At 42.7% G+C, this 26514-nt stretch overlaps 1 protein-coding gene across 2 annotated transcripts in view; it reads right to left on the reverse strand.

The window, feature by feature from the left end:
* Window positions 1–26514, reverse strand: part of pdzrn3b (PDZ domain containing RING finger 3b) — a 147656-nt gene that overhangs the window by 20464 nt on the left and 100678 nt on the right. Inside the window, exon 1 of one of the 2 annotated variants that reach the window (XM_072684914.1) lies at window positions 12253–12662. The exons of the other annotated variant lie outside the window; for it this stretch is intronic. Within the exon in view, the coding sequence (XP_072541015.1) occupies window positions 12253–12321 (69 nt within the window). The 5' untranslated portion in view covers window positions 12322–12662. Of the gene's footprint in view, window positions 1–12252; window positions 12663–26514 lie in introns of those variants that run through there. 2 annotated transcript variants of the gene reach the window in all.

Here is a 26514-nt window from a genome sequence, read left to right on the forward strand (position 1 = left end):
TCTGGCCTGATGTCTCTGTTTAAGGGGATCACATGAAGCTCTCTGAGGCATCTGTTCAAACACATCACCCGTTGTAGAAAAAAAAAAAACCCACAGGGCCACACCTGTGCCTGTCGGTCCCCTTACTAAATCACATCTGGGGTTTAAAAATACAATGCCATTGAGTTGCAGTACTGCAGTACTGCAGAGCCAGAGTCACTGCACGGCACCCCTACTCAAAATGACCATATTATGACTCAGCTGGTCAGTAGAAACAGGAAACGAGTTACAGTCCAGTTACAGACGTCTAAATAATGCACAGATGGAAAAATGTCTAATTTGTATTATTTTTTAAAAGTTTGTGGACGCTTCCCATTTGATCTAATTTGACCTAAATTATAAAGAATCATGTTTTTAATAGAGATGTGTGAGTAGAAAGAACCTGAATTGGTTCTTGAATTGATAAAGAACCTTTACAAACCATTAAGTGATGGTTCTGGATCTCACATATTTCTTTTAGGTTCATCTATAGCATTCTTCAAGGAACCATATTAAGGACCCTTATGTTTAAGAGTGAATGTGGAAGTGAACCAAACATTTGCCAAATTGTGTTATTTAGATCATTTACTCAATATTCTCTTACTTCTGTGAATAATTAAAAACAATACAAATTAATAGTAACATATATTTCATATGTACAATATAAATGAGAATTTCAAGTAGAGCTGGGCAATATGACGATATTTTATCATATCGTGATACAAATAAGCTTTTCTGATCATATGGAGGAGGCTGTTAGTGCTTAATAAACATCTACTGATCATTGTTAACAGTGTAATTAGACTGGGTTAATTAGATGAAGAGCAGCAGATGTTATAGAGTATAAATCACTGTATTCAGTACAGGAGAGGATCTGAATAGTAGTTTATAAGAATCTGTAGCTACTGATGTTTTTAGTCTGTGATAAATAGCATATTTGTATCATGAAAAATGTCAAAAAGTATTTTTACCATATCACCCAGCCCTAATTCCATGATTTCTGTTAAGTTATCCATTGTTTTATATAAGATGATATGATCTAGATATGACTTTCTGGGCCCAGTTTCCCAAAAGAAGATCAATGTGCAATGTGATGCTCGCTCTATCATTTGAGAATAATTGTTATAGTACATATCTGTAAATAATATTGTTATTGCTTTTTACTTCTATTATTTCTATTGTGTATATATTGGTAATTTATCTATGTTTTTTATCGGAGTGTCTTGCTATCCCTTTGCTGCTGTGACACTGAGAATTTCCCCACTGTGGGACTTATAATGATCCCATAATCATCTAAAATCCATGAAGTTGCACAAAATGAGCGATCGTCATGAGCGATCGTATCTCTAAAATAGAGAAGGAAAAATCTTGGGAACTTTCAATGGACGTCACTGTGAAAAGACTGTATCCCATAAGACTATAAGCCATTTGGAGCATTTCTATTGGTCCATTCATCATAAAAGTTTGACACAAGGTAAAGAAAATATCAAAATATGTCAAAAATGTGAAAAAGATAAAGATGATTGAATTGGTTAACACACTTTGGTTTTATAGGATTTAAAAAACAATGGGCCTCACTATGGCCAATGGGTCTTTCTTGAGGAAAGTCCTACCAGAAAGTCCACTGCCCGTCTAAACTGAACACATCCCAAATAAGTAAACACTAGGGGGTGTCAGAATCTACGTAAAAAACTGCTTAAGTGGGTTTTAAGAAGAAATTTCTTCGTAAGAAATTTCGGTTGGTGAATGAGGCCTATTGATACCCAACAGTGGAGCACTAGTCCATATTACGTCTGCATAATCAATTAGTGTCCAACGTGTAGTCTGTCATTCTGCCACGCCGCCACTGCGTCCTCTCTGTGTCCTCTCTGCGCCCTCGCTGTGTTTTGTCTGCACTTGTCACGTCAGTATCTCTGTCACATCACATATGTGGCTTGTCCACGTCTTTTGTGTGTCTCGTCATGCCGCGTCTGTTACGGCTGTGCCTCGTCTGCCTGTGCCGTGGTGACAGAGAGTGGCAGGCTGCGAACCGGAGCGCACTGATCTCTCCCCAGTGGCTTCTGGCCACCTGCTCCAGCGCGAAACAGCTGTGGAGGCGCAGCGGGGCTCAACCTGCCTCTGATTAAGTGCGCTGACCGACCGGCCTGCGCCGCGCAAACCGCTTCGCTTCTACACCCTGCCTCCGTCAAGCCTCATTAGCCCACGGGAGGCCGGAGTGATGGAGCTCTTCTTGGACGCCGGACTCCCGTCTGTTAGGATTTCTCTAATCAGGATGTTTGGAGGGGGGAGTGGAGGGGGGTCTTTGGGGGGGTGTATTGATGACATTCAAGTTCACATTAATAAAGTTAATGAAATCATTCTGTCTGAGGGCTGCTGTTCAGTGGGTAACAACACCGCCCTCATCGCGGCAGGCGAGGGTACGATTTTCCCGGCCAGGCAAATTCACCACACTACACTGAATAAGAGTTCTTGGGCAAGACTCCTAACTCTACATTCTCCTACCTGTAATTCACTCTGGATAAGACTGTCAGACAAATTCCCAGAAAGGAAACATGGGCTGGATCATTCCAAGGGGCCGGTTCAAGGGGGTTCATGTATTTTAGGCCTTCCGTTAAAACAATCAGAAGCTAAATTGCTAGTCAGATGAATGGATGGATATATGGACAGGCAGTCAGTGGTACGTTACTGATACCGAAGGAAAAGGCAGTGTTACAGTATTGATCTGTATATTCACCACAAAACCAGACACATATCAGACAAAAAAGGAAGTGGGCGGTCCATTCATTACGATAATTTTTTTTCGGTCAGATTTTCCCTTTTTCTCCCAATTCGATACTGACAATTAACCCACCCGTTCATAGCTCCCCCTAACACTAGCAATGCTCCCGACACTAGAGAGGCTCAGGACTTAACACGTCTCCTCCGATACATGTGACCGGGTCCCCAGCTCCACCACACCAGCCAACAGATGCCTGTGCTGGTCACCATCCCTACCATTGCTTTAAGGGTGATGACGGGAGCGCCATCCACTCTCCACTCTCTCAATCTCCAGGACTCTCCCGAACTCTCACTGATGGCAAAGTGATGAGGCTCGGGATTCGAACTTGTGACCCCCTGGGCCACAGTGGTAGCACATCAGCAAAGCTGAGCAACCTTAGATCACCTTTTTATTAATTATTTGGACATTTTTGCCGGATTTGTGTCAAAAAGTCACAGTAAAATGGGAGATACCAGGTTTTGCTCTGACAGCATCAACATTTAGTCATACCGAAATGTAGATGGGTAAGGAGGTAGTTTAATTATCACAGGTTCTCACCGAGAGTGGCAGCAATTATACAGCATCAGTCTACAGCACATAATGACATAACAGTGGAAAGTTATGGGATGCAGCACAATGCAATTCAGCACAGTTCGGTCAGCAGGAGACCAGTGCTGTCCCTTACACAGCACACTGGCCAGTGCTTTGCAACACAGTTAGTGGTAAATCCAGTGTTGGTAATTTAACACTGGTACATTTTCTGTTGAGAGACTCACTGTATAGCCTTAATGGCAGTAGGTGGGAATGACCTCACATGGCACATGCAGGAGATGTGAGGTCTTGTCCGACCACTCTTCCAGGCCCTGACGCTGGTCTACAAAGCCCAGAAAGGACCAGCCCCTCCGTACTTGATGGCGATGGTCAAAAGCTGATTCGCACCAAGCTCGGCTCGACCCGCCATCCTTTAAGATCCACGGAAGACGAGTGTCCAGACTTTTTACTGTCCTGCACCGAAGTGGTGGAACGAACTTCCTCTGGGTGTCCAACACTCGCTGTCTTCAAACCCAGACTGAAGACCCTCCTCTTCTGAGAGGACTTGGGTGAATAGTAGAGTATTATGGTCTCCATATTGACTTGTGTTTAGTAGAGTCTAAGATTAGAGGATCTTTGAATTATTAGTCTATTTAAACTAGCTGAGGTTTTTCTTGGGTAAATAGCAAAGCACTTTTGTAAGTCGCTCTGGAGAAGAACGTCTGCTAAATGCCCTGAATGTAAATGTAAATTGGCAGCAGCTTGTTGCTAAATGTAGAAATCAGCGTCGGTATAGACGCTATATTGGCGAGTAATGTGTCTTTCTAGGTTTCTGACCTTCATAGGTCGACGCATTGGGGTTTCTTAATGAGAGAAAAGGAAATGATGCTGCTGACATGGGAAATTTCATATCATTAAGAGTTCATTAGATAGCTTAAACATCCTGAATCTATTTCCCAGTCTCGTAGAAGATACGCTCTTATCTTTATATGAAATCAAATTAGATTAATGCTCAGTTTGGACTGAAGCGATGACGTCGTTCCACAATCCAGCCATGATGTGGTTTGTCCAAAGCTACACTCTTAACAATAAAGCTGCTATGCAGATTATTTAAGCCAAACCATAGCAAAAAAAACATGGTTGGTTCCATAATATCTGAAGCATCTGAAGAAGAGATATGGGTGAAGGACCCTTTTTAAAGCTCCCACACCCACCAGAAGTGGTTCTTCTAGTGGTTCCTTATGTGGCACCTTATGCTCGTGGAAGGGGTGGGGATCAATTGTCAATGATCAGATATGTTATGATGTGGTCAGTTTGACCCAGGTGAGTGTGTGTATGTGTGTGTGTGTGTGTTTTGAGTAACATACCTGGTGGTACTACTGATCAGGTAGGTCTACTGATGGAGTCAGCATGGGCCTTAGACAACTCTGGCTGGAGGTACGGTGCACTACACACTACACTTCCACCAAAATGCAGCTTTCATTTGATCCCATTAGATGTAAAGAAGTGAATGTAAGGGTTCTTTAGCAGTCTGGAGGTTCCTCACACTCACAGTCCTTCTATGGCTTCGCTCAAAGAACCCTTTGTAGCACCTTCATTTTTAAGCGTGTAACAAAGCTCCGTTTCAGAAAGCCGAGAGCACCTCACTGAGCCAAACCCCCAGAACTTCATCAGCCAGCCGGCTGCGGGAGCTTTAATTAAAACGAAGGTCCCTTGCGCGAGGCGTAGACAGGCGCCACTGTCATTATTGGCCACTTCGGGGGGAGATTAGGAGTCTCCAGACCGTCAAACATAGTTTGTGCCGTGCGGCCAGTGCAAGGGCAAACAGAGACGGAGGAGCTTGCATCTCAGCGTGGTGCATACCTTTCCCCCTTTGAAGCGCACTTAGCGAGGTCAGCTCGGCGCAGGGCCGGCGAGGCGAGCTCGCACCGGGCTGTCTCTGGGTTTTTAATTATCTTAACTGAGAGAGAAATGGCTTTTCTCTCCTGCCGCAGGCTTACAGGGGACTCGCGGTGCTAAGACGCTTTTCCTGAGAGTGCCTTTTTAAAATGGGTCCCCTTGGCTGGAATCAATGGGCCGACTGATCGCTATTTTCAAACACTGGAGGATTTCTCTCTTTGCTGCAAGCCTTGCCTAAGCGTATCACAAAAGCAGGGAGGAGGTTAAGCTGGTCTCTAATGAGGAATGCTCGGGCTTACGGAACTGGACTAGTGGAAAATTCTGCCACTGCATCGAGGCAGCTCAAGCTACAATATGTCCAAAAGTTTGTGGACACCCCTTCTAATGAATGCATTCAGGTACTTTTATCGGGTAGAAGACTGCGGTCCATCAAAACCAGCACAACACATCATGCTAACAGCTTCTTCCCCAGAGCTGTAGCGCTCCTCAATCACAGTGGTCACCTCCCACTGTAAACCTCTAAACTACAACTGAACTGTACCAAACCGGACTGAACAGCTATTTGCACTCTGCCTATTTTGCACTATGACTATTTGCACACCTGTACAGATGTCCTTTTCTTTTCTGTAAATATATTTTTCAGCTCTTTATTACCTTTATTACCTTTAGTACTTTTTACTTTTTTAATTTATCCCCTACCCTATTTATTGTTTAGTGTCATTTTCCTTTAGTTTAAGACTGTGTTCTGTGTTTCTTTGTTACTTGTCATGCGTGTTGCTCTCACCAAGACAAATTCCTTGTATGGGTAACATACTTGGTGAAATAAAGAGATTCTGATTCTGATTCTGATTCTGATGTTGCTCCCATTGCTGACATACAGACTGTCTAGTCTCTGTAGACTAGTTCTGACCTCTGTCCAATAGATTAGGACTTTCTGGAGCAGATAAACATTGCCAGCCAGGTGTGGGCTAGTAGAGGGGTATAAAGCCCCCCAGCATTGATCTGTGGAGCAGTGGAAGAACTGTGTTCTCTGGAATGATAGTGATGTACTTTTAGGATGAGTTGGGGAGTTGGGGATGATGATGTAGGGTGGTGATCATTCTCCTACATCCTGTTTTAACTAATGCTCTTGTCGCTGAATGCAATCAAATCCTCACAGCAATGCTCCAAACTGCAAAATCCAGTAGAAAGCCGTCTACCCTGGACAGTAGAGTTACAGTTACTCCAACAAACGCAGCATCAACCCTTGCTTTCAGAAGACACAATGAACGAGCAGGTGTCCCAATACTTTTGTCCATTTAGTGTAGCTTAAATGGAAGGAGAACAGCCTGTGCTTTGGTGCACAGGAGGCAGGAATCCCTCGCTGCACCAGTGTTCTCAATGTGTGCTTTGTCTGTGTGTGGCACTGATGAGACAGAGGCATAATTCTGGATCACTGATCCTCAAGGGAGAGCCTCAGAGAAAGACAGAGAAATAGAGAGAGAGAGAGAGAGAGAGAGGGAGAGCGCTTGGGGGTGGGCCGGGTGCCAGACACCCTAATGAACAGGATCTATGTGTATTATCTGAGGATGAGGCCAACCTGGAGCCTGATCCCGAATGTATCCCATCCATTCTCCCTCAGACACCCACACACTCCACATCGCTGCCGGCTCTGCCGTCCCAATGCCAGCAATAGATGCTCTCATCTGCCTCTGCCACTTTGCCCACACAGTACATGCCATCCATCCATTTATGGGCAGCTGGAAGGCGCGAGGAGACGTGCCGGGTGGCGGGTGAGTCACCGGATCACTTTCACACTTCAATCGAGCTCGACGTTCCCTTCATTAAAGAGCTGGCGCCTTCCTGCCCACTGTCCGCCGTCCCTAACTGGGCCTGACCTCCACGCCAGCCAAGCAAAGACGGACTCACTCTCAGGCGAGCAAGTGACCTAAATAACCCACCCGCCCACCCCACCACCTTACTGTCACACTCCTCCTCTTTCGGTTTGGGTCAGCGGCCCAGCGACAGGCTGAAGCCCTGTAGTGGATGATGGACATTTAGGGCAGTGGTGGCTCAGCAGTTAGTGCACCAGGCTATTGATGACAGGGTTGTGGGCCACCTGGGGCTACCTGGGCTCAGCAAGCTGCCACAAGGCTAACTGGTGCTTCTTCCAAGATGTGAAGCAACCCAAGCTCAATGGAGCTCAACATGCTTGGAGGAGAACACTACTACTACCACCAGCAATTCTGTTACATCAGTTGAGAGACCCCCCATGCTGGCTAGCACTGTGCTTAGTGATTAAGGGGCAGAGAGAAAGGACCACCCAGAGAGACCAAGTGCTGCCAACTGTGCTTTCTCGGACTCCCAGCCATGGATGTCTGTGGCATGGTTGGGGATTGAAGATTTTGCCACTTGGGAGCCCCCATAAGCCTGCACCTTTCTGTATTAAACTCCTAGAGCATACTACAGTGGTCTTCACGGCCTTCCTTGTGGCAGACTGGGATTCGATTTGACCACGCTGCCCCGACATGTGACTCCTAACTGTACGTTCTCCAACCTGTGGATCAAATGTAAGAGCTGACATGAGACCTCCAACCTCTGGACCACTGGCAACCAATCGGATAAGACCTCTCATATCTTTCAGATTGCGTATCTCGCTCAGAGATATGAGAACATCTGCTCGGTCCTTCACAGCTCTTTACCAGTCACCAGACGTGCCTTTGGGTGACGTCTCGCCAAGATACCGCTCGGGTGAAGTAAAGGCAGGATCTCCTTCTCCTTCTCTCCTTCACCCATCATTCCCCGCCAGAACAACAACAGCGCAAACACAGCCTCTGTAGTCTGATCGGCTTATCTGCCGGAGTGATGAATGGAGTTTGATGCTTAACACGGACGAGAGCCTTTGTCTGCTGAAGCCCTGCTAGGAGTAACTGGCAAACGAAGAGAAAGAGAGAGAGAGAGAGAGAGAGAGAGAGGAAGCGCAAGAGAGAGCTCCATAAGGCTAACAGCATGGTGCCCTTAGCTAACAGGCTGCCAATCAAACTTAATTGACAGGCAGCATGACGGACTAACTATAGAGGAAGGGAAAGCAGGACAAAGCACTGGTCAGGTCTGGTCAGGTCTGGTCTGGTTTGGTCATCCCATTTCTTTTCATTTTGCCCCCCCCATCGCCCCCCTTCCTCTTCTTTGTCCGTTTACTTTTTTTCGGTGGTGTAAAATGGGCCAACATCACTGGCCTACCAGAGTGAGAACAAACAGAGACCATTTACTGTTACAGAACACACACACACACACACACACACACACACACACACATACACATACACACACATCCCTTAACATGAGAGAAAGCTTTTAGTCCCCCTCTCACACAGGGCTGTATGATCAAAGCTGGGCCCGTCCGCAGACACAATAGGGAAACCGCGCTGTCATCAACAGCTAATGCAGAGGAACAGCTACAGAGGCAATTACCAGTGAAGAAGCACACAGAGCGGGTCCTCATTAGCTTTACTTAAACAGACAAACACACACAAACACACACAAACACACACACACACAACCCCGCTGGTACCCTTTCACGGCTGCCAAAGAGCACGTAATGCGGAACCGGCTCTAAGGTTCATCCAGTCGCTGCAACAGAGCAGCAGCTAAGATTAATGCGGCGGCACGGCAGGTTCCATGTAAAGCAGGGTGGCCCGGTGTGTGTGTGTGTGTGTGTGTGTGTACATTATGGATGGCGCTAATTGAACTAGGGCCCGCTACTGACTCACACTTACCACCCACTGCTGCCTTTTAGCCTCCCAAGACATTAAACAACTACAACCCAACACCACAGACAACAACATAGACCATATAACACTGACATGTCCCTAACCGTGTTCCCCCATAACTCTACACCAAGACTCTGTGGACACTCCTTCTAATGAATGCATTCGGCTACTTTAGGCTGCACCCATTTGCTGACACAAAGTCCCTGTAGAGAAGTACTGCCAATACAATAGGATTCTTTGGAGCAGATAAAGATCAACCTATTGGCATCATGCTGCCTAATAATGCCAGGCGTGGGCTAGAGGGGTATAAGGCCCACCCCAGCATTGAGCTGTGTTCCCTAGAATGATGGACGGTGCTCCATCCAATACTTTTAGGATTATCGTGTGTCGTGATATTTAAGTCTTTAAATAACGTGATTTAGTATTTTTACCATATTGCCCAGCCCTACTTCAAAGTGCCTAAATGTCTCACAATGAAACATTCAGAGCTTTCCAGTAGCAATACTTTTAACCTTCAAAACTTCAATGAAAGTCAAAGTATAAAAATGGTAGATCCCTGGAATGATGGATGGTGCCTCATCCAATACTTTTGGGATGAGTTGGGGATGAGGTGGGCTGAATGCAATAAAATCCTGACAGCTCCAACAAACAAATAAAAGTAGAAAGCCTTCTTTCCTGGACAGTAGAGAAAGTTACTCCAATAAAAGCAGGACAAGCTCATTTTTAAATGCCTTGATTTCAGAAGAAACACTGAGAAAAAAAATGGGCAGGTGTCCCAATACTTTTGTCCATGTAGTGTATATTTACATCAAACCGCCTCAAACGCAGAAGATATATAAATTAGAAAACGGCCAATCGACAAACACCTCTAATCTTCCTGTCCATATGCTCATTCGCCAGCAGCCCGACGAGCCTTTGGGTGACGTCTTGCTGGTTTTAATATATCTGCTGAAGGCGATACACAAGTAGGACTAAATCCTAATGGATTAGCATTACAGACACATGCCTCTCATTCTGCAGTCTTACACATGCAGTGAAATAATTAAAACTAATATAATTAAATAAAAGATATAATAATTAAAAAACAGATATTATAGTGCAGAATTCCAGTATTCATCACATATTGGTCAAATCTGACCAAGATCTGACATGTCGAGGATTGAAAAGGCCAAAGCGTACGCTGTATTAGTGGAACATTTAACCTAGAGCTGGGCAATATGACGATATTTTATCGTATCGTGATAAATTTGGTTATTGTGATAACGATAAGCTTTTTTAAGCATATGGAGGAGACAGGTTTAATTACTAACAGTGTAATTAGACTGGGTTAATTAGATGAAGAGCAGCAGATGTTATAGAGTATAAATCACTGTATTCAGTACAGGAGAAGATCTGAATAGTTATCTGATGTTTTTTAGTCTGTGATTAATTACATGTATCATGTGATAAATATTGCGTATCGCAAAAAAAGCCTTCAAATATCGTGATACAGTATTTTGTGCTGAAAAATGCAATGAAAGCACATGGGCTAGTGGGAAAAGTCCAAAGTCTGGCAAGAAACACATATGAAGGCATGGAGAACTCTTTTTTTTGTTACAGCGAGGATAATCCCAGTCTAGTTTGATTGCTCTAGAATGCCGTACCTTCACTAACACCTCTAATCTTTGGCTTCTGAGCACGCAGGACCATTCAGGACTGAGTGTGGCAATGCGCAAGCTGCATTAGTCTAACACATACAGCCAAACTTAGAAGAGTAACAATGTAAACAAGCAGAGGAATGGGAATTCTTGGAAATTCTTGGGAATTCTTGGAAATTCTTGGGATGAATGAGAACATATGAAGGCTCCAGAATGCCTTCAACAGCAACTAGACCATTTTCTTTCCCACCGAAATAAGCTGCTAGGACACTTCAGCACCATACAATGATCCCTTCCCCATTATCTGCCATGGACAGACTCAAAACCACTATATTTTTGGTCATAATAACACATTATGAATCATATATAAGTGGGAGAATCATCTGAGAAGAACCTAACCTCCTAAAAGCAGAGCGAGTAAACCAGCATTCTGTATACTCATCAAAGCTGAACCTGCGCTTAAGTGTGCAGACGTTAACCTTAAAGGCAGACAGGAGTCAAATCGAGGTTATGGGGTGAATGGCTGAGCCTGCTATTCTTTTTCTCACGCACACACACACATACACACACACACACTCCCTCCAGACACATTACAGCAACACCGTTAACCCAGAGTTCACAGGTCCAGTGAGTCATTCTCCCATATCTGGCTTTAATACACCTCCAATACCCACACGATCACAGCAGGACAGCAGCACAACATCAGGATCACGTGTGACGTGTGCAACGTCAGCAGAACACATTTCCACACCAAGGAACGAGAGGGATGCAGCGATACGGGAATTGTGGCTTATTTATTATTTTTTTTAATGCTAATAGATTAGCATTGCAGACACATTTCTCTCATTCTGCAGTCTTACAAATACAGTGAAATATATCAAACAGATATTTTAGTGCAGAATTACAGTATCCATCAAATATTGGTCTAATCTGACCAAGATCTGACATGTCGAGGATTAAAAAAGGCCAACGCGTAAGATGTATTAGTGTAACATTCATCCTAGAGCTGGGCAATATGACGATATTTTATCGTATCGTGATAAATTTAGTTATGGTGATAGACAGACTGCTTTTTGTTAGTGCTTAATAAACATCTACTGATCAGCTGCAGGTTTCTAACATTACTAACAGTGTAATTAGACTGGGTTAATTAGATGAAGAGCAGCAGATGTTATAGAGTATAAATCACTGTATTCAGTACAGGAGAGAATCTGAATAGTTATACAAATACATGATACATGATACAATCGTGATACAGTATTTTTACCATATCGCCCAGCTCTACTTTAAAGTGCCTTTCCAGTATTTTAAGACTTTCCATAAATAATACTTTTCATAAACCGTCAGAACCATAAAAAAAACAACAACGTATATCTCCGAAATGGGCAACTTTACAGGAGAAGGCAAAAACCTTCAAAACTTTCAATGGAAGTCAATGTAAAAAGAGGTTAATCCAGGTCTTTTGGAGCTTTTCTGTTGGTCCATTTGTCATGAAATTTGGGCACAACGTAAACAACCGCAGATGCCTCCAATTTACACCAAAAAATAGAAAATGAAGTTTTTGTTCCTGTAATAATGATACACATCATACACACCAGCATCAGAGCCCTAAAACCAAGCCGGAACAAGGAAAGACGTAGGAAAGATGGGAGATGGTTACCTGGCACACTTCATACAGGAGTTTGTATTGCTCTGCTGGCTTCTGTAAAGTACAGAGGCTGCATCCCATGTTGGAGAGATCAGACCATCCAGACCTTTCTTCTGGAAGAGAGCAAGAACTCTGTATGCTCTCTCCCTCGCTCTCTCTCTCTCTCTCTCTCTCTCTCTTACTCTCTCTGTCCTGTCTCTCGCTCACTCTTGGAGAAGCAGATTCAGCTGAGCTGGCTTAACACACTCTCCAGACTGTAGCGCTCAGTGTGTGAGAATACATTTAAGCATGCAAGTGGTCCTCCTGCCTCTCTCTCTCTCTCTCTCTCTCTCTCTCTCACACACACACACACTCTCGCGCTCTCTGCCTGTCACTTGCTCTTACTCTCCACCTCTCTATTCTCGTTTGCCTCGTCCCTCCCCCTTCTCTCAGTCTGAATTCGCTCAACAGCCCTCTGATTCCAGCAGCACACTTTATAAACACCCCTTCATGAATATTAAGCACCACCTTATTGAATATGTATAAGAGGGTGGTCCTACGCTGCCAGAGCGAGTAAAAGGAGGAGCCTAAGTGCTGAAAAATGAATTGATCAATAATCTCCTCCAAACATGTGTCCAGGAATTACTGCCATTGACAAATGTGTCTCATGAGGTCGTGAGGATGGCGACGGGGTTCAACATTATCCAGTCCATACAAGTACGAGTCCTACGTACAGTAATTTAGTCCAACTCCTCAGCAGGATGAAGAATGGAAGAACAAAGGAGGCGAGAGGGACGACTTCATGCGGGGAGTTCAAGTCAGTCCGTATTTCTGTGACCTTTGATACGTTCGCACACAAAAGAGGAACGGGACAATTCCTCAATTCCTCTCCCGCCAGTTACTCCCACTAATGGCTTGGCTCGCCGCCAAACAGGCAAACTGACAGAGCGAACTTCGCTCGTACCCGAGGCAGTGCAACGTCCCGCCAAGCAGGGCCAGCTAATGTAAAATGACGTGGCGTTCCAGGTTGCCCCCGCTCTTTCGGCGCTCACCCTTCGCGACGCCGCGCTTGACAAAAGAGCAGTGTGGACCCGGCATCCTCCTGGCTCTCCACCGTGGTGCCACTCAGCCAACCATACGCAAACTCCAATTAGCGAGCCGTGGCAGCCGGCCGGACTTACTGAGCATGGGATGGAACCACATCACACACACACACACACACACACACACACAAACATCAGAAGATGGTAACCCTAGGCAAGTAGTTCAGGTAGTACCCCCAGCCCTAGCCATGCAAACGCATCTTGGCTCAAAGATGACACTCTGTGCTGAGCTGGAGTTGCTGTAGGGTAGGGTAATGTAGGGTAGTAGGTAACACATTTCTGCATTTTAATAATACATATTTAATAATGCACATTTAATTACTGTATTTATTCAGTGTATGACATATTGGAGAAAATGTGGCTTTCACAATTTGTTAAATGTATCAAGTAAATAGAAATTGAGCTCACAAATTTGTGGCACATAAATTTACTTGCTGCACCTCTGCACCACCTGGTCAAATTACAAGTATTATATATCATAAAAATGTTTAAATGTGTTAATAAATCACATTTTATACGAAACAAAATTCTGCAAATTTTAATACAGTCACTTTTTATTTGCTCAGTTTCACATCAAAAAATATTTTGCGGCACATAAATGTTATTAAATCCAGCAAATAAATATAATATGTGCTCTAAAATAAGCCATTAATTCCATTTTTAGTCATTTAGAAAGTCATTTAAAAAGTCATTAATTTTTTTTTTGCTTTAACACAACCTAAAAACCGATCCAGTTCACATTCTGTTTGTTGGGATGTTTAAATATCGCTGTGAAAAATAAATGGGTTCAGTCAAATTAACAGCAGGCAATGTTATAACTGCAACAGGCCAATTTTAAAGCAGCATTATGCAAATTGGGATTTCTTGCTCCTGGGCTCCTCCTGCTGTTGAGAAGTGGAATTTGCTTTTGAGCCACCCCTAAAGGACACTATTTTACCTTCTGAGGAATTCAGAACTCTCACTACAAAGTAAAGAAGCATGTGGACTGAGGCGGTAGACTATTATTACAGGATTTAACATGGATATGACTCGGTTTTGCAGTGTTAAGCTGTTCTTACAAGCACTGTCCTGCTGTCTGCGCTAGAGTTAGCCGACATACTGCAGTTTCTGGCATGCTGGGCCCGGAGTAGCAACGGCAGCGCCACTGCTCCCCATCTTATAGGTCAGGGAAACATGATTTTGAAGCTGCTATTTTAGGGTAAAAATGCAGCATTTAAAGCAGCATTATGCAAGAATTGGCATTTTTTGCTTCTTGTCTGCTGGAAAAAAAGTTGTGCTTTGAGCTTGTCGTTTCTTGGCACGTGTAAAATTGTACATCTGTAAATCTGAAGGATGCAGAAGTGGCATCTGAAGGTAAAGAAGCATGTGGACTGAGGATGTCAGCTAATTTTATTCAGGTTACGTAGCAGCTACAATGTTTTCACAAGCATTTTCTTGCCAGCTTCGCCAGAGTTAGCCCACATTCAGCAGTTTCTACCATTCTAAGCCTGGAATAGCAACAATAGTGGTGCAATTCTCCCCGTTACAGGTCAGTGGGCCGACAAAATTATTTTAAAGCTGCTATTTTAAAGTAAAACTGTTACATAAAGCTCCTTTAAGTAGTTCAAACGGCAATGTAAAGTCAAGAAATTCAGCCATTTCTCATAGCAAATGTTACATTTTACAAGCTGAGAGCTCCGGAAGTAGCATCTAAAGGTAGAGAAGCATGTGGGCTGAGGTGGTAGAGTAATACTACAGGATTTTACACTAATATGACTCGGGTTACGCAGCGTTACACAGTTCTCACAAGCGACTCCTGCCTGCTTCGCCAGAGTTATCCCACATTCAGCAGTTTCTACCATTTTGAGCCTGGCATAGCAAAGACAGTGGTGCAATTCTCCCTGTTACAGGTCAGTAGAGCAATAACGTGATTTTAAAGCTGCTATTTTAAGGTAAAAATGTTACATAAAGCTCCTTTAAGTAGTTCAAACGGCAATGTAAAGATATTCAGCTGTTTGTCCAGCACTGAGTCCAGTGTGTCGGTCATGTTGTGACAGTGAAATACCTCACCTCTAAGCCTCTACTGTCAAATTCGACATTCCATTCGCTCAGTTTTATATTAGCAAATGCCGCGGAGAGTGCCAGATATATCAGCGGAGTGTGAATTCTTTCCTCTGCTGGATATGCAAGGTTATCTCTTGAGGAAATATTATTACAGAGGGGAGCTTATACGGCCTCCACCCTGGACGGCCCGACACCTCATTCGCTGAGAAAGCCAGGCTGGAGAGCTCACAGGAAGCGAGCGATCGGGCGCCTGTCTCTGTTACACAGGCTAGGGGAGGCGTGGATGTGTGTGTTTTTGGTGTCAGAGGTAGGATTTCCTCAGGCCAGATGTTTCCAGATGATCTGTATCAGGTTCAGGTTCACCAGGCTCTGCTTTTTCCCATGCACGGCGTAGAAGGGAGCACCAAAAGACCAGCCTGCCCCCGTGCGATTTCTCAGATCCTGCTACTCCGAGAGGCTTCCCTTTATCATCTATCTGTCACCACTTTTCCTGCGACCGTTTTTTCAGCGTTCCTGGCGATCCTTCGCCGCCGAGATCAAATGATGTTATCACAGCTTGGTGAGAGCTGTGAAAGGAACTGCCACTGCTAGTATGTCGGGAGAGGCGGCGGATTTGAAAGTCAATGTCCTAGTTGGGATTCGTCTTTGGCTTTATATTTGGTCCCATGGGTTATTGTTTGGCCTTGGTGAATGTTGCTTGGTGTGTGTGTGTGAGGATTAGCCTATGGCCTGCTCGAGGCTACGATGATCAGAGAGATTTAGAGACTTTCAGCTCATCTTCTCACCTCCAGCAAAGAGATTACAGGATGAGTATGGCTGATATAGTCTCATCCATTTAGACCTGTTACACACATACACTCACACACACACACACACCTTCAACACCTACAGTTAGCTACCAACAAACCACAGAAATCTCTCATTAAATCAGAAGCACCTGCATGTAGCAATATAGTGTGACTAAGAGGTGGGTGTAATTATATATATATATATATATATATATATATATATAATATTAATATATAGCTTTATTGTTGTTATTACTATATTTTATACATAATAAATATAATATAAGGAAAAAAACTATATCATCATATTGAAAAAAATATTTTATAATATACCACATTTATTATAATATAACTGCTCATAAAAGCATATTGTGTTCCATAATAACAAGGTTTATCACAATATGATAAAATATTGTCATTTTGCCCAGCTATATATATATATATATTTATAGCTAAATATAAATAAATATAAATAACTATATAAATATATATATTTATATATATATACCACATTTATTACAATATTTTGTATTTAAATATTTCAAAACTGCTCATAAAAGCATAGTGTGTTCCATAATAACACAGTTTATCACAATATGAATACACAATATACTATATATATACTACATATATATAGTTGCCATCACACAAAGACCTTGTATCTCCAAAATGACAATTTCTCAGGAGAAGGAAACCCCCTTCTCAGTTTGTCATTGAAATCATTGCAAAAAAAAAACTTTATTCCATGTAATTCTGGAGTATTTCAGGCATTAACTGGCTATAGTTGAACAAATCTCTTAGTTTCACAAAATGCTACGAGGAGCCTGTATTTGACATTGTGTGTAGATAATAAAAGTGGCTTAGTGTTTCCTCATGCTTTGAAAGCTGCATTTGAATTACAGCAGCTATTAGAGTAACGCAGAACATGTGAGCAGCTTGCACTGCCATGATTGGGTCCAAGGGTTAGACCATTTTTGCCATATCGCCCAGCCCTGCCAGGACACAGCCACAAGACATACGCCACATGGCAGAGTACCATTACTGCTTACATTCTGACAAGGAACCGTAGCTGTATTCTGGAGATGCTCTGAATTGATTCTTTAAAGCTGAAGGAAAGCCCATTTGCTGGTCCATTCTCCATGAAATGTTCCCACTATATAAAACCAGCCTTTATTTTAAAATGGTGAAAAAAATTATGGTTATGAGGTTTTGACATTGATGAATCTCCCTCAGGGACCTGAGTAGACGTCTTACTCAGTGATGAGCAGCTATCAAATGGTAGAGTGATTTCTGCACACTGGATTCCGGACTAATGGCAGTGGTAGAAATGGATCATTAGCCGAGGAACATCTCCCAACAGACCAAATAACACAGATCAAGCCCCTGTCAAAGGTAAGGATGGGGTGGTATCCTAGCAGGGGGGGCTTAAGGGGCTCTAAAGGGGGGGGGGGGGGGGGGGTCGGGGTGGTGGGAGGACAGTGGCGGCTTTATCCCCACTTTAATTAAGTCAGCACCAGCAGTGCTCCCCCCGCTCTGAACACTTGCTCTGATACACCATCCATATTCATGGCCTGGTCTTCCTAAAGCCGCAGTGTCGCCCCAGCGGACCTGCCTTAACAGTTGGCTCTGCTGTTATTTTAACCACCACTACAGAGGGATCAGCGGGACATTGCCAGACACTTGCCGTCCAACACACACACACACACACACACACACACACACACACACACACACACACACACACACACAGAGTCTATTGCTGTCTGAATCTGACTCTAAGGCTTTATTATGATTCAATGCTTCAACAAAAGAAATAGTTTCAGTCGTTTCCAAATATAAAAAAAAAGGTTTTGAATATTTTTGATCAGTCTGACATCAATCAGAATTTTACGATTCATTTTATTCATTTAAATAAATTTGTTGATTTATTTTGTTTTTACATTTATATATTTTTTATAGATTCTTTCCCCTAAAACTCATTTAAAGATTTTTAATGATTTCATTATATTATTTCATGATTATTTCAATAATCATTTTAAGGACAGCCATCAACCCACTCATTAGTACTCTTCCCTATCACACGTAATGCTCCCGACATCGGAAGGGTGGGGCTGACACATGCTTCCTCCAACACATGCACAACTGCCGCCAATGCAACACCACCGGGCAACCAACCAGGCTCGGGTACCCAGCTCTGATGCATTGGCTAGCAGACGCTCGGGCTGACGGGCATCACACTCTGTGGGGAGAGAGAGAGAGAGCAAGATGTGCCAATTGTGCTCTCTCAGGCTCCGGCTGCTGATGGCAGGCAGCATGGCTTAGGATTCGGCCTTAGTCCACTGGACAACTACAATTAAGTGCTTAAACAAAAAACAAATAATGATAGTTTAATAACTGTACTGAATATTATTAATAACAAAAGTTTGAATCAGCCAGGACTTTTATGTTTTAAGCCCCTGACTGCAGGACTTTTACATTTTTAATTTTTCTACTTATAAAAGTTAATTAGTAAAAATGTATCTTTCCATGGGAAGCCGGTTTAAGGTACACACTGGGACTTTAAAAGTACTTTTACATTATTTGTACCAGAACTGGACCTTTTGTCTAATAATGCAGAATATATGTTAATTATATTGATTAATTAAATTAATAAATTGTCATTATATTGCTAAATTATATTGATATTTGCTTCTCTGATTAGCATTTGGAAGCTCCGGATTTTTATAAGTTGCCAAGATTGTCTCTTTTATCATTTCTATATTAAAACATGTTTAATACAAATAAACTATAGCTGGTTTAATGCAAAATAAATTCATATCAGGCATCTACTTTCCATATGGCCACTGAAACTAGAAGAGCAGAAAGGCCAATGAAATTCTCATTGTGAAGTGACCGGTTTGATCCATGATCTCAAATATGTATGATATATGTTCTACATGCTGTAGGTCACGGCCTATTTCAGTTCATTCGCGCTACCACTGCTATACACTATTAATACACTGCTGTCCTCCACTGGATTTATTTTTACATACATAAACCTGTGGATAAATATGAAATATATATGTAAATGTTTTAAGTGTTTTAAGTTTTTGAGAATGAATGTTCTGGTGCTCAAACCCTGTGAAATGCAGCCAGCCCTATTCTTTTTATATCGTAAGACGTTCTTCACCTTTACTCTGTGCCCCTAACGGGCACTATAAACTGTAAGGGCGTGTGGGCAAAAGTGCTCCATAACCTGGCTCAAGCTGTGCAGAGAAATTGCTCTTTCTCTCTTTATCACACTCTGTGGAGAAGATCAGAGTTCAGCCTCCAGTTAATAGAGCCATGACCTCAACATTTTCAACCATACACTGGAGGAAATGCCAAGCTATCTGCTGCTCTATCAGAGTGAGTGAGAGCAGAAAGACCAGATGATTAACCTGGAGACTGGTCGAGGTGAGAACATGGCCTCGCTGAAGTGGGATCAGACCACGTGGAGCAGATCAGTGAGAGCGAGAGTGAGATGTGCTTATGCGTTAATGCCGTGGCTGAACTACGGCTCAGCTGATACTGAGGCTGATTTCAGGAACCAATAATATTGTTTATCATTCAACATGATTAGGCTTTATTGACGGATATGACTGATAGTCATTGATTAGCTTGCAAATTTCAAATTTCTTAACTCTTAGCAGTTGAAGTGGTTAGTGATAATCAGCCTTAATTGTTTTTTTTAATTATATTTACTCATGTTAGAGATTTTAATATTAAACGTATTAAATATTACATGTATTTTGATATTAGACTGTAATTATGATATCAAACTGTTATTATGATTTAAAACTCTAAAGCAATATCAGTGTTTAGCCATCAGGGTTTTTACTGCTATTAATATTACTGTTGTATATAAATATAAACTATATATAAATGGACAAAAGTATTGGGACACCTGCTCATTCATTGTTTCTTCAGAAACCAAGGGCAATAGTTTATCCTGCTTTTGCTGGAGTAGCTGAAGAAAGCTTTCTGCTTGATTTTGGAGGAGCATTGCTGTGAGGATTTGATTGCATTCAGCTACAAGAGAGTGGGAGAGTGAGATCAGGATGTTGAATGATGATCACCACCCCACCTTATTGTCCCCAATTCCCCAACTCATCCCAAAAGTACTGGATGGAGCTCCACCACCATCATTCCAGAGAACACAGTTCTTCCACTGCTCCACAGCTCCTCAATGCTGGGGGGCTTTTAACCCCTCTATAGCCCACACCTGGCATTAGACAGCAGCATGGTGCCAACAGGTCGATGTTTATCTGCTCCAGGGAGTCCTATTCTATTGCCAGTGCTTCTCCACAGGGACTAGACAAGATGTGTGTGTGTGTGTGTGCATTTGCACATCTGTGTCAGCATTGAGTGCAGCTTAAAATTTGATTCATTTATATATATATATATATATATATATATATATATATATATATATATATATATATATATATATATATCTTTATAAAAACACTGATCCCAAACTTTTGACCAGCGGTCAAACACAGTACAGCACACAGAAGCTGCCAGCGGCCTGCAAAATGGATTCCTGGTGATAATCCAGGCCTCCTCCAGTGTCGACCCAGGCTGGAGGGGAAGGATTAGGACCGTCTCCCCTCAGCAGGTGTGCCGGTGGGGTTCAGTATCTGCTCTTATCCCCTCTAATCTAGCCAGCATATGACAGCATCAGCATCAGCCTGGAGAACACATCCGAGAAGGAGCACGGCGATGAGACGGCCCAGACTAGACCGGGTCACGCAGGGTGCGTTACAGTGTATACACCCCGTGTTCAGCAGAGAGTTCCTAACGTGTCTGTAGATATAGCCTCCAGTCAGACAAGCATCTTCATGTTTCATTCAACACGTTTCAAGCTGCAAAAGAGCAGATAAAAGTGACACAAGACTGACAACCAAGGCCATGATAGGAATGAAATGCGTGAAACTGGCGAGATGAAAGCAGCGCGAGAGTGTTTTTGCATGTGTGTGTGCATGTCTAAATGTGATAACTGTGTGTTGCTTGTATTTAAATGGCACAGTCTTCAGCCCGACATGGAAAAATCTCCTTGTTTGTTTAATGCATGTATAATTTATGCTCCTTATCGCATGAAAACAAACGTTATGGTCCATCTGCTGCCCGAGAATGAGAAGAACGAGTGAAGATACAGTAGTGGGCCGTGATCCAGACTGAATAGAATGGACAGAAAAACAAATGACCGGCTTCCCATTGAGAAACATCAATGCCACGGTCTGAAGATACGGCCTACAGTGCCTGCTGAACGTCACACACTACCTGGTCCATCATCGAGAACGCTGACACAAAAGCCAGCGATATTTCCCACCCCATTCCCCGCAAATCCCTCACAACACCAGAAATGCAGAAACAGGCATCTTTTGGAGTCTTCCCGACTCGCGAACCCAACCCACCCCCCCACCGAAAATGAAAAGCTGCTAACGAAACCTGTCAGGAGACCTACCACGGAGGCTAAGAACGGATTTAACGTAAACAAACTGGCCGAGGTGATGAGAGAGGTGGGGCTTGAGCCCAGCGAACATATTCCCCAGTCTTTGACTGGCATTCCTAATATGTCTTCAGCCTTGGCTGGCATCCAGCAAACACTCGAGCGTTTATAATAACGTAGCGTTAATATCGGACCCTAACCTTTGCCACAATAAACCCCACCGTTCCCCCACTGCGGACAGCTACAGTGAAGCCTAATAAAACACTATTTACAGTTCATTATCCAAATGCCATGACAGTCCTCTAGGCAGCTAACTCATGCAGCTTGTCAGCGAGGCTATTAGGCTGGATATTAAGCATGTTCATATTTCATCTGCTGGCCTTCAGAAGATGGAAATGAGGTCTGTAACAGGATGAGACGAGATGGGCTGCACACACACTGTTTCTGTCAGGAAACCTGGGAATGAAGCTACGGCACAGTTTTGAGAGCTAAAGACTTACAAGAACACTTGTGGATGTTGTAGATGTCCAAAAGTATCCAGACACCACCCTTTATATAGGGTGTACCCATTGCTAATACAGTGCACATACAGCTTGTATGATTTCCATAGAAAAGCAGCACAATTTCTATGCCTACAGTACGGGACGCCGTAGAGCTCCACATAAGACCCTGAGCTCGCTGTACCCAATGCCAGGCGTGGGTTGGAGGGGTATAAAGCTCTCCAGAACTGGGTGGTGGAACTGTGTTCTCTGGAGTGATGGAGCTCCATTCAGTCTCTTTGGGATGAGTTGGGGAGTTGGGGATGATGAGGTAGGGTGGAGATCATCATCCAACATCCTGAGCTCAGTAACTCTCTTGTAGCTGAATGCAATCAAATCCTCACATCAACTATTACCCTTGATTCCAGGAGAAAGTTGGAGTGCTGGAATTAATAATCGAACGTTTTGTGGCTGAATGCAATCAAATTCTCCTCACAGCAAAGTTCTAACATCTAGGTTAAAGCCTTCTTTCTTGCAAAGAGAGGCAGACTCCTTATTAATACCCTTGATTTTAGAAGGAACACTGGAGGTACTGCAGGTATCTACAGACCTTCGGACTGAGCATCTCCATCCAGCGTCTTTTAGAGCGCTGCGTTTTTCCATGCATTAAATACAAGGACATTTACAATTTGCTACGACCCATAACAGGACGTAGCAATCTGCCCAGATAACAGTTTGAAATGCTTTAAAAAAGCCTCCGTCGACGGCATGCCATTTCCACAAAGTACTGTTTCTGCTGCCGTCCAACACGCCAGTATGTGTCATCAAGGTTAAGCTCAAATCTTATCATCTGAACAAGGACAATCTAGATAAAAAAGGATTATTAAGCTGTTCAGGGCTCAAATCTTTATCAGAGCATGCACCTCAAATCAAATATAACAGAAATATACTAATGCACCTCATACAGCAGGCTTTTCAGATTACCCTGGACATGGCTCGCAGATTGCTGCTGTGATTGTTTAGCTATTGGATTAGAAAATGGGGGTAAAACAGCCACTGGGTTTCTGGACACTGTTTTGGCTCGGATGGTGTGTGATGCAGGTCCTAAATACGCAATAAGCCCAAAAGTTTGTGGACACCCCTTATAACGAATGCACTCAGCTACTCTGAGTAGCTAAGTTGCACCCACGGCTGACACAGACGTGCAAATGCACACATAAAGCTTGTCTAGTCCCTGTAGAGAAGTACTGGCAACAGAATAGGACTCTCTGGAGCAGATGAGGCATGGGCCTACTGGCATTGAGCTGTGGAGCAGCAGTTGGAGGATGGTTGGAGCTCCATCCAATACTTTTGGGATGCACTGAAGGGATGCGTTGGGGATGAGGTGGAGTGACCTCACGAACGCTCTTGTCGCTGAGTGCCATCAATCAAATAGCTAGTCCACATAGTCCACCTTTATTGGCTGTACTTATCTACTGAAGTATGAATGCATTAGATGGGGTGTCCACAAATATTTGGACATATAGAAAATGATTCGTTTCAATGGTCTTACAGGGTCTAACAAATCGTTTTTGCACGGCCACTCTTAATTTACCCAACCCTAGCCCAAGACCCCCCCTCCAGACACATGTAGGCTCCTGTAGACAATGCAAATCTCATTAGTGCATTAAGTCAATTTGATAAGCTAGCCAACCAGCATGCCAAAGTCTGATTTATCACATCTCCAAATCCCATTTGTCATCGTCCCTGTCGATACACGAAAGGCCTGCTTTTAAGCATGGGTCTGTAATCCTTTTAGCATATATGAAAAATACATTTGTAACAGCTGGTCCTATCTGAACTCTTCAATTTCACGCTCATGCCAGCACTTAGTCAATGTGCTAATGAGCAGCTATGCTAATGCGAAGCGTGAAAAGGGCTGACATTCTTCAAGATAAGGAAAATGAGAGAGAGAGAAAAAAAAAAAACGGCTAAATAACTACATTAGCTGTTAGAACTCGGAAATGAGCGAAACCTCACACCTAGCAGTTAAACTGGCTTCATTACACGACTGAAAAATGCACAGCAGCGGAGCAGAACACATCCACAGCAGAGGATGTTTTAACTAATGGGAAAGTGGAGGAAACCAGAGCAGCGAATTTCCTTTGAGGATCGTTTGAGGAAGCCTCTCAAACCACGGCAAAACGGTTGGGTTGTCAATACTGCATCCTTCGAAAGCCTCAAAGACCCATTCAGAGCCCTTCTGGAGAGAGAAAACAGACACAGAGTGCCGCCTTTCCAATTAGCCAATGCCACCGTATTCCCATATGCCCTGGGTTATTAGCACGAGCACAATTCCCTAGAAGCTGTTTCCCCCAACACAGCTATAGAAAGCCTTCTGTTTGTCTGAAGATAATTTCATCCTCTTCTCCGTGCCATACCCTCTCTTACCAGATGGAGAACGAGGGGGGAGAAAATGGATGATTTTTTTTTTTTAAAGAAGACCCTGGGCCCTATAATTTTCGTCCAATTCAAACTTCATTTGCACTGAAACACTCCCGCTGCCATTATGGAGTACAATGGCTCAGCTCAGTTAGGGGAGACATCACAGGTCCATTACGCTTGAAGAGAGGGGCCTTTACCATCCCTTTTTCTGGCCGGACAAAGAGACGAGGTAGAGAGAGAGAGAAGGAAGGGAGGAGCTGAGGGGCTGTTTAGCCAACACAGATATGAATTGTGGTCTCCAGCTGATAATGCATAAGAGGAACACTTCAGCCCAATATATATATATATATATATATATATATATATATATATATATATATATATATATATATATATATATATGCAGTTCAATCAAGCACTGATCAGAATAAACACTAATAATAACACTTCTACAGAAAGCTGTGGTTGGTGGTTCTCCATCACTGTGTTCCTCATTAGAACATCTCCAAAGCTCTCCTCTCTCATGGAGTCTAGTATTATTTAGAGTTCTCCTCAGATCAACACCTGGTTTGGTGGTAAATCAGGGGTTAATGATGGTAAATCAGGTGAGCTGCTTTATTATTATTATTATTATTATTATTATTATTATCATTATTTAATTTTTATTCACAGTTGGTTACTTGAGGACTTTGTTTTATATACATATTTTAAATATTTTTTAATATATTATTTATGTTTTTATTTATTTTATTTTTGCATTTTCTATTTTTCAGTATGTTTCAGTGATTTTTATTTATAAAGACGATTCAACTCAGTGTTCAATTAATTATTATTATTAAGTTCTGAAATGTTGTGCACCCACTTGTTTTTATTAGTGCAACATTTTAGCATGCAAATAAAGTGGAAAACTTCTAGATATCAACCAAAAAATATATATATATCACATATCGGTATTGGTTATAGAAAAACCCATATCGGTCGACCTTTACCTAATACCCACCCTACACAATTGGGGGTGTTGGGGGGAGTTGTTAAGCCACACCCACTTTGATTTGTCATTTAAAATAGGGATCAGTACTGAAAGTATTGGTACTGGTATCAGTAACTACACATCTATAATGCTAACCAGCCCTGTTTAGAGCTTTCTGATAAGTGGTCAGTTAGTGTTTAGTTCCCATAATATATATATATATATAGTTTTTTTAAGAGTACTATAATTACATTTAATGTGTGCAATAATTTCAGTTCAATCAGTTAATCACAGTTATTACTAATATGTTACTTTACTATATTCATATAATATATATATATATATTATATATATATATATATATATATATATGTACATTTTTCAAGTTTTTCTAATTTTTTTCTATTTTTTATTACATTTATTTTATAGAGTGTTTATTCTTAAAAACGGTTACAACTGTAACAACTGCAATTTCCCTCCTGGGATCAATAAAATATTTCTGATTCTGATAATGCATATAACTCGATAACAGTGGTCAATAACTTGATAACAACAACAACAACGCATCAGGCTGGCCACCCTGAACCACCCTAAACATTACCAAACAACACAATCGCCCGCACTGAGCTTAGATCCTCCTCTGTAAATTCACTTCATCAAATCAAAGCCACATGCTCACGGTGCACGCCGGCTCTCCGTTTAACTACTCTGGTGAGTCAGAGGTTTTAATCATTGCCTTTCTTGACTCTAATGGAGTCATACCCACTGAAGCACATCCGCTCTCTTTCAAGCCCTCTCCTCCTGACATATTTTCAATTACTATTGCGAGCGTCCACAAAACCAACCTGTGTGCTAATTCAATAGGGGCACAAAAGGGCCAGAGGAGGGGCAACCACTCCCATTGTCATGGCGACGGGTGACTGACAGTGGCTGTTCTGCTCTTCTCTCCCGGACCCCTGAGCGGCGGACACTTACTTTGTAGCCGTCACTCAAGCGCTGACACCGAGACCTCGCG

Source organism: Salminus brasiliensis, chromosome 7 (assembly GCF_030463535.1).
Source record: "Salminus brasiliensis chromosome 7, fSalBra1.hap2, whole genome shotgun sequence".
NCBI classification, from domain to species: domain Eukaryota; kingdom Metazoa; phylum Chordata; class Actinopteri; order Characiformes; family Bryconidae; genus Salminus; species Salminus brasiliensis.